Source organism: Melanerpes formicivorus, unplaced genomic scaffold, assembly GCF_026170545.1.
Source record: "Melanerpes formicivorus ecotype bairdi unplaced genomic scaffold, bMelFor1.0.p_v2 SCAF_224, whole genome shotgun sequence".
Classification (NCBI taxonomy): domain Eukaryota; kingdom Metazoa; phylum Chordata; class Aves; order Piciformes; family Picidae; genus Melanerpes; species Melanerpes formicivorus.
In genome coordinates, this window is record NW_027142576.1 from 267,005 (window position 1) to 276,166 (window position 9,162).

The following is a 9,162-nucleotide window of genomic DNA, read 5'->3' on the forward strand; positions in this document are numbered from 1 at the left end:
ACAATATATACAAAGATATACAACAGAGTAACACAGAAATGAGAGTGCCCCCCTCGGCAGAGGGGTCCCCCACCTCCGCTCTCCCCTCTCTCCCCCCCTTTCCCCAGAATGGGATAGAAAGAGAAAGGAAAGAGAGGAAAAAAAAAAAGTTAGAAGCAGTTCGTGTTAATTGGAAGGGAGTTAGTATACAGGCCTGTTATCTGGTTTTCAAGGCCGAGGCGTTGGCAGAAAAGCCCAGCACAGGCAAAGCTGCTGCACGAAAGCAAAGACGGAAGCAAGACTGACTGAGAAGTGCTGGAAATGTCCACTTCACTCCCACTTCAGAAGGTGCTTCCTCCCACTCGTCCAATGAAATTAGTTTAGACTATTCCTTCCGTTTACCAACTTCCGTCCACCATGTTCCCTTTCTTAAGGGGGCAACGTTAACCGGCCACAGTCCACCCCTTCTAAACAATTTCATTGGCTGTTCATACTGTCCATCCAATCCAAAACGATATTTACAGTTCGTGAGTAAAGTTCATAGTCCATTCCGGCTATGCTCAGATGTAGATGATTCAAAAGTCCAAGAAAATCAGAAAATGAGAAAAATGGAAAACAGTTCATTTCTTCGCCGATGAAGCGAAGAAAAGGGAAACAGGGATTCTCAGGGTCTCTTAGTTGACTCAGGGCTCTCAGGGATCTCAGGGTTCGTGCACCGTAGATTCTTCGTTGATTCTTCCTCTGGACGCGATATAACTGTACAACAATTCGAAATTAACCTCTTTCAGCTAAGGTTAAATTTCTTTGTGGAACACACTGAATTTCACCATTCTCTTGCATTACCCAATAAGTGTGACCCGGACCTTCAGCTGAAACCACCCCTCGGACAGGTTTAGCCTCTCCTGAGGGTGAAAATACCCAAACAGTTTTACCTAACAGATTCTTTTCTCTAACAACAGGAACTCTATCACCTTCTACTTTCCGTAGCAAATCTGAATGTGCAGGTCCAGCTCGGTTCACTGAACCTCTACTATTTACCAGCCAGGTTGCTTGTGCTAAATGTTTTTCCCAGTTTTTCAAAGATCCACCTCCCATGGCTTTGAGAGTGGTCTTCAACAAACCGTTGTAGCGTTCAATCTTCCCTGAAGCTGGTGCATAGTAGGGAATGTGGAATATCCACTCAATACCGTGCTCTTTTGCCCAGTTCTTTACAAGGTTGTTCTTGAAATGAGTTCCGTTGTCTGACTCGATCCTCTCCGGAGTTCCGTGTCTCCACAGGATCTCTCTCCAGACCGAGAATGGTGTTGCGTGCAGTTGCATGTGGAACTGGATAAGTTTCCAACCATCCAGTGTTTGCCTCTACCATAGTAAGCACGTACTGCTTACCAGAACGAGAACGTGGTAGAGTGATGTAGTCAATCTGCCAAGCTTCACCATACTTGTACTTGGACCATCTGTCACCATACCACAAGGGCTTAAGTCGTTTTGCCTGCTTAATAGCAGCACAAATGTCACAGTCATGGATGACTTGTGTGATAGCATCCATGGAAATGTCTATGGATCTGTCACGAGCCCATTGGTATGTTGCATCTCTGCATTGATGTCCTGACGAATCGTGAGCCCACCGAGCTAAGAATATCTCACCTCGGTGTTTCCAGTCGAGATCAAGATTAGAGTCCATGTCTACTTGAGAAACTCTTGCAGCTAGATCTGCCTGATGGTTGTGTTGTTGTTCCTCAGTAGCTTTGCTCTTAGGAATGTGAGCATCGATGTGCCTCACTTTCACTGGAATTCTCTCGATTCGATCAGCAATGTCCTGCCACAGGTTGGCTGCCCAAATGGGTTTTCCTTTTCTCTGCCAACCACTCTTCTTCCAGTTTTTTAGCCAACCCCATAGAGCATTGGCTACCATCCATGAGTCGGTGTAGAGATAAAGCTTTGGCCATCTCTCACGTTCAGCCACGTCGAGAGCTAGCTGGACAGCTTTTACCTCTGCGAACTGACTGGATTCTCCTTCTCCGTCTTTCGCCTCTGCAACTCGGCGTGTTGGACTCCACACTGCAGACTTCCACCTTCGCTTGTTTCCAACAATACGACAGGAACCGTCTGTGAACAAAGCATATTTCTTTTCATCATCAGAAAGGTCATTGTAAGGAGGAGCTTCCTCAGCACGAGTTACTTTCTCCTCTGGAGGTTTAGCACAGTTGATGCCTTCAGGCCAACTTGAGATCACCTCCACTAGACCAGGTCTTTCAAGATTTCCCATTCGAGCTCTCTGTGTTATCAGAGCCATCCACTTAGACCAGGTTGAGTCTGTGGCATGATGTGGTGTGGATCCTTTGCCTTTGAACATCCAATTCAAAACTGGTAATCTGGGAGCTAAGAGAAGTTGTGATTCAGTTCCAATCACTTCAGAAGATGCTTTTACTCCTTCATAGGCAGCTAAGATTTCTTTCTCTGTTGGAGTATAGTTAGCCTCTGAACCTCTGTAACCTCGACTCCAGAAACCAAGAGGTTGTCCACGTGTCTCACCTGGAGCTCTTTGCCACAAGCACCAGGTTGGACCATTGTCACTTGCAGCCGTGTACAAAATGTTCTTAATGTCTGGACCATCTCGGACAGGTCCCAGACCCATTGCTTGAATTACCTCTTGCTTTATCTGGTCAAAGGCTGCTTGTTGTTCAGGTCCCCAGTGGAAATGGTTTCTCTTTCGAGTCACATCATACAGAGGTTTCACAATCTGACTGTATCCAGGAATGTGCAGTCTCCAAAATCCCACTATCCCCAAGAACCGTAAGGTCTCTTGCTTGTTTGTGGGACTTGCCATGGTAGAGACTCTATTTACCACATCCACTGGAATGTGTCGGCGTCCATCCTGCCACTTCACTCCCAGAAACTGAATCTCTGTGGTAGGTCCTTTCACCTTGTCTCGCTTGATGGCAAAACCTGCATTCAGAAGAATGTCAATGATTTTGTTACCTTTCTTGAAGACTTCCTCAGCAGTTTTACCCCAGACGATGATATCATCGATGAACTGGATGTGTTCTGGAGCACCGCCTTTCTCCACAGCATCGTGGATCACTGCATGACAGATGCTTGAGCTGTGGATCCAGCCCATTGGCAGCCTGTTGAAAGTGTACTGGATTCCTCTCCAGGTGAAAGCAAACTGAGGCCTGCATTCCTCTGCTATGGGAATAGAGAAAAATGCATTAGCAATGTCTATGGTAGCATACCATTTGGCCTCTTTGGATTCCAGCTCATACTGTAGTTCCATCATGTCTGGTACTGCTGCACTCATAGGTGGTGTCACTTCATTTAGGGCTCGGTAGTCTACCGTCAGACGCCAGTCTCCATTCTGCTTCCGCACAGGCCACACTGGACTGTTGAAAGGTGAATGAGTTTTGCTGACGACTTTCTGACTTTCCAACTGACGAATCAGATTCTGAATGGGCAACAAAGAGTCACGGTTGGTTCTGTATTGTCTGTGATGCACAGTCTGAGAAGCAACCGGCAATTTAATGTCCTGTATCTTATGTTGTCCCACAACTGCAGATTCATCAGAAAGCTCAGGTCTGGCAGATAGCTTCAATTTTTGTCCATCAATTTCTATTGAAGCCACTCCAAAAGCCCATTTGTAACCTCTAGGGTCCTTGAAACGCCCTTCTCTCAGAAAATCAATTCCCAAAATACAAGGTGCATCAGGTCCGGTCACAACTGTATGCTTCCTCCATTGTTTACCAGTTAAACTTATATTAACCTCTACCTTACTTAACTCTTGAGATCCACCAGTGACTCCCAAAATAGTTATAGACTCTGATCCCTGATAATTTGATGGTATTATGGTGCACTGAGCTCCTGTGTCAACCAAGGCCCTGTACTTCCGAAATTGTGAAGTGCCAGGCCACTGGATGTACACATCCCAATAGATTCTGTTATCTCTGTTATCCCTCTCCTCCCCCTGGCGGGAGGCAGGGCACCCCTAGTTATGGGGAACATGCGCACATGTGCATTGCACATAGTTTGCAGGGTTATAACTTTGCATGTTATAACTGGAGCCACTGTTGGAGCCATAAGAGTCGTTCTGGGGAACTGTGGAAGTAACAGCTACCCTTCTGGTATTGCTACCTTGGGTTCTGCCACTTTGCAATTCCCTCAGTCTCCTGAAAAGATTAGAAGTTGGTTGGCCATCCCAGCGGTTCATGTTCTCACCAAACTGATCACGCAGAGTTATCCAAATAGTTCTACGTGATTGCCTTGGTGGTCTGTTTTGGAATGACCTGTTTTGGAATGACCTGTTTTGGGAATGACCTCCTTGGAGGACGTGTATTCCTCACAGATGAGACTTGTACCCACCTGGAGGAAGAATTGAAATTATCCTTCTGTGCCAATTGGTATATGGAATCTTTTAACTCTCTTATGCAATTCTGAATATCACCAGACATAGTTTTAATGGCCGAAACCAAAGAACCACGTGTCATGCTATCCTCCAATTGTCTCATTTGATCACTGAATTGGCCAACCGTGGGAGAAGCTCCACCATAACTTCTTGACACAATTCTGCTTGCCAGAATGTTTGCATAATTAGAAGGAGCAAGTTTGATGATCTTCTTAGCAAGACCAATACCCACAGGAATGTCATCAGGATTCAGAGTTTCATGTTCACCATAGAGTAGCTCTCTAACAGCAAATTCTCTCAAGCGCTTAATTCCCTCATCTATGGTAGTCCAGGGTTTAGGATTCCAGGGAAGATCATCTCGGGAAGGATATCTCAGGGCAACTGCCATTAAGAGGCGCATCCACAGATTAACCTTACCGAGAGCTTCGCCTAGATGTCTATCTATTCCATTGTCCCTTGAGAGAGTTCCTAACTGAGCTGCTGACTTGTCTCCAACTGTTAGAGCTGAAGCACCTGTATCATAACACCTACTAAGCCAAGCTAGAACTGGCTCCTTATCTGCCCTGGTGAAATCTTTACGGACATTTCTCAATTCCTCCCGTGGTGACGAACAGTCTGTAATATCATCTTGATCTTCATCTCCCTGAATTCTTTGCCCGTAAAATCCTGCTGTCATCCTCCTAAGGATCTCTTTAAGCTGAGAACCACCTTTGCCAGCTGCTTTCCTAGCTTCATCTCTATCCTGCTTTGATCTCACTAGGTTAGCTAGATCTTTAAAACAAACCTTCTCTTCCTCCTGAGCAGGATCTTTTAGAGTAGAGGGCCCCTCACCAGGATCAGTCTCCTCCTCTTCTTCTCCATCTTTGCCCTTTCCAGCTCTAGTCTTTAAAGGAGCCACCTTAACTGGAGCTGTGTTTGAATTTACAGCCACCTTAATGGAAGCTGACAGGTCCTGAGATAAATCAGCTGCTGGGGCAGTGACTTCCGGTCCCACCGAGGGAGTGGGTGGAAGTGACGTTGCCTCCATTACTGGCCCGACGGAGAAGAAGAAGGAGAAGGAGTGGGAGAAGGAGTAGGCCCCCATGTTGATACCAGCCGATGCCCTTGGCTGCTTGCTAGAATCAGCAAAGTCATTTAGAGCTGCCTTAACCAATTAACTTTTTAGCCTTCTTTTTAACTGACACGGATTCTGCACAGTCCTCGTCACTAGATGACTCTGGGGACTGATCTAGAGCCAACGGCGTTTTCTTTTTGATCTAGTTTTAATAACAAAACAAGCTCTGGACACCTTTTCTCTCTCGACGTAAAGAGACCAGCAGATACACATTAATTATCACTGAAAGCAGGATTATACACATCAAATAAATCACTTTTGGATCCCAGGCATCACCTAAGTTACTGTCTCCTCAGGCGGAATCTTAAAACCCTTTATCTCAATTGGGAGAGTGGTGGAGGTAACATTCCAGTATCTCACTGGCCCATAATAAATTAATACATTTTCCATACCATAATTTAACTCTATACATAACCCACATATAAATTGTCCGCACCAAATATTTACCCAGGTAATCCAAAATCAAACCCAAACAATACCTGTAAATCAGAGCCCCAAAAATTGAAAAGAACAATCGCTCCACAAACCACAATACCTTCATGTTTGCTAATTCAGCTAGAAAACACTAAATCAATCAAATAATAAATTAAACTAATTATCTGCCGCACGTTGGGTACGCCAATAAAAAAAATGTGGTGGGTTTGGAAGGATAAGGCTGAGAAGCCTCCTCCCTTCCCCCCTTTGTAAAGTAAAAGGGAAAAAAAAAATTGAAGGGAAAGGAAAAAAAAAAACTCGTAAGCTGAATTAGCAAAGCGAGTGGAGCTATATTTACAAAGCGATGTAGGGTTTGCAGGGAGATATTTACAAATTTACAATATCTACAATATATACAAAGATATACAACAGAGTAACACAGAAATGAGAGTGCCCCCCTCGGCAGAGGGGTCCCCCACCTCCGCTCTCCCCCCTCTCTCCCCCCCCTTTCCCCCAGAATGGGATAGAAAGAGAAAGGAAAGAGAGGAAAAAAAAAAAGTTAGAAGCAGTTCGTGTTAATTGGAAGGGAGTTAGTATACAGGCCTGTTATCTGGTTTTCAAGGCCGAGGCGTTGGCAGAAAAGCCCAGCACAGGCAAAGCTGCTGCACGAAAGCAAAGACGGAAGCAAGACTGACTGAGAAGTGCTGGAAATGTCCACTTCCACTCCCACTTCAGAAGGTGCTTCCTCCCACACGTCCAATGAAATTAGTTTAGACTATTCCTTCCGTTTACCAACTTCCGTCCACCATGTTCCCTTTCTTAAGGGGGCAACGTTAACCGGCCACAGAAGGGAAGGGAAGGGGAAGGGACAGGGAAGGGAAAGGGAAGGGAAGGGAAGGGAAGGGAAGAGAAGAGAAGAGAAGAGAAGAGGAAAGAGAAGAGAAGAGAAGTGAGAAGAGAAGAGAGAAGAGAAGAGAAGAGAAGAGAAGAGAAGAGAAGAGAAGAGAAGAGAAGAGAAGAGAAGAGAAGGAGAAGAAGAGAAGAGAGAGAAGAGAAGAGAAGAGAAGAAGAGAAATAAAGGAGGATCTATAAGAAGTTCAGGAGGAATGGAGAAGAAGGAAGAAGGCAGTTTAGAAGAAAGAAGATTAGAGGGAAAGAAGGGAACTGACTAGGTATACATAGAGATGATCATCCATCCATCCATCCATCCATCTCCCAGCCTTCAGCTCATGTCTCTCTCCAGGCTGCACTCCACCATCCATCCAACCCAATGCTCCTCTGTGCCTGTGAGCCAACGTTCCCCAAGCATGAAGCTCTACAGAGGATGAGAAATACTAGGAAAGGGAAAAGCAATGAGAAGAGGAAGAACAGAAAATAGATGAGGAAAAAGTGGAGGGAGAAGAGGATAAGATGGAGAAAAAATAGAAGAGGAGGAGGAAAAGGGAAGAGAGGAAGAAATTTAAGAAGGACTTGAGAAGAAGGAAGAGCAGGGAAGGAAGAGGAGGAGGAAGAGGAGACAGTAATGAGGAAATGTGAAGAAGAAGAGGAAGAGGAGCAGGCTGCTGCCATTCTTGCCACATCCTTCATCTGGAGCTCCCAAGCATGGAGGCATAGAGAGAGGCAAACCCAGGAGACACAGCAGGGGCCTGTGTCTGCCCTCACCTGTGGCAGCGTCGGTGGAGACGGGGCCCAGGCGTTTGCCGGCCCCACAGCCCGTAGAGGTTGAAACTTGTAGCGTCGGGACGGGGCCAGGCCAGGCACGGTCACCGTGCGGGAACCACCCCGTCCACGGGCAGCACCTGGGGCTGGCCTTGGCCATCCCTGTACTGCACCGTGTAGGAGTCAAAGCTGCCCTCTGGGACGCTCCCACTCCAGCTGCACGGACTCGGGGGTGATGTGAGTGGCCTTCAGCTCGCCCAGGATTGGCTGCTGTGTTGGTTCCTCATCTTCTGGAGCTGGAGCTGATGCAGAAGGGAAACAATGCAGGATGTAAATTTCCATGAGCCAGGCTGTCCAGTGCTCTCCCATCTCTCCAGTGCCATCCACCCACCTATGTGACAGCACCCATCCAATCAGAAGGCAACATCCTCTGTAGTACACTCATTTCTCAAACCAATGGAGAAAACAGGCAGCAGCAAGCAGGCATCCATCAAAGCATCGACCCATCCATCATGCAACTGTCCATCATAATCAATCCATCCATCCATCCATCCATCCATCCATCCATCCATCCAAGCAACCACCATCATCCATCATCCATCCATCCATCCATAGTCATGCATCCATCCATCGATCATCATCCTTCCATCTTCCAGCCTTCAGCTCATGCCTCTCTCCAGGATCCACTCCACCAACCATCCAAGCCAGCGCTCCTCTATGCCTGTGACCCAACATTCCCCAACCAAGAACCACTCATCCTAGTTCAGAGAGGCACAGGAGAGAGACTCTACTGTAGCCCTCTGAGACTACAAATTCCAAGTCGTTCCAGACATCCTGTCCCAAACTTGCATCACTGCTTGAGGGAAAAACTCAAGCCTCAAGTGCAGGACCCAGCCCTTGGCCTTCTTGAGCATGAGTTATGAAGGACCAATATACAAGGAAAAGGATAAGGAGAAAGAAAATGGAAATGGGACGAGAAAGTTGCAGGCCAAGGTGAAAGAGGAAGGAAGCAGGATGAAGTGGAAAAGAAGGCAGAAGAGGAGAAATGAGAAGAGAGAAGCAGAAAATGGTGAAAAGAAAAGAGCAGAGTGGAGAAAAATGAGAGATGAGCTAGAGAAGGAAGAGCAGAGGGGAAAAAAGGGGATAGGAAAAGAAAGAGGAGGAAGAGAGGGGGAGAAAGAGAAGGGAGAGGGGAAGCAGGAGGATGAGAGGACAAAAGAAAACTAGAAGAGGAGGAGGGGAGTAAGAGAGTAAGAAGGCTGAGGAGAAGGAGGAACAGGGGTCAAGAAGAGGAGGAGGAAGAGCACGGAAGACCTGAAGCAACCTGGAGAAGGGTAGGAAGAGGAGGAGGCTGGTACCATTTGCTGCTGCATCCCTTCATCTGGAACTGCAAGCCTCAAGACAGACAGAGAGACAGTGAGACAGCCATCCAGCCAGCCCAAAGGCAGGGGAGAGAGCTGTGGCCTGTGTCTGCCCTCACCTGTGGCAGCGTCGTGGAGATGGGGCCCAGGCGTTTGCGGCCCCACAGCCCGTAGAGGGTTTGAACTTGTAGCGTCGGGACGGGGGCCAGGCCAGGCACGGTCACCGTGCGGGAACCCCC

At 47.0% G+C, this 9,162-nt stretch overlaps 2 protein-coding genes across 2 annotated transcripts in view; one reads left to right on the forward strand and one right to left on the reverse strand.

Moving 5' to 3' along the window:
• The window catches only part of LOC137458122 (tenascin-X-like), a 42,348-nt gene extending 34,626 nt beyond the window's left edge, over positions 1-7,722 (reverse strand). The window contains 1 exon segment of the mRNA XM_068169804.1: positions 7,566-7,722. Coding sequence (XP_068025905.1) covers positions 7,566-7,722 — 157 coding nt within the window.
• A 752-nt stretch (positions 7,723-8,474) lies between these two features.
• Positions 8,475-9,162, forward strand: part of SYNGAP1 (synaptic Ras GTPase activating protein 1) — a 38,750-nt gene continuing 38,062 nt past the window's right edge. Inside the window, 1 exon segment of the mRNA XM_068169805.1 lies at positions 8,475-8,631. Coding sequence (XP_068025906.1) covers positions 8,475-8,631 — 157 coding nt within the window.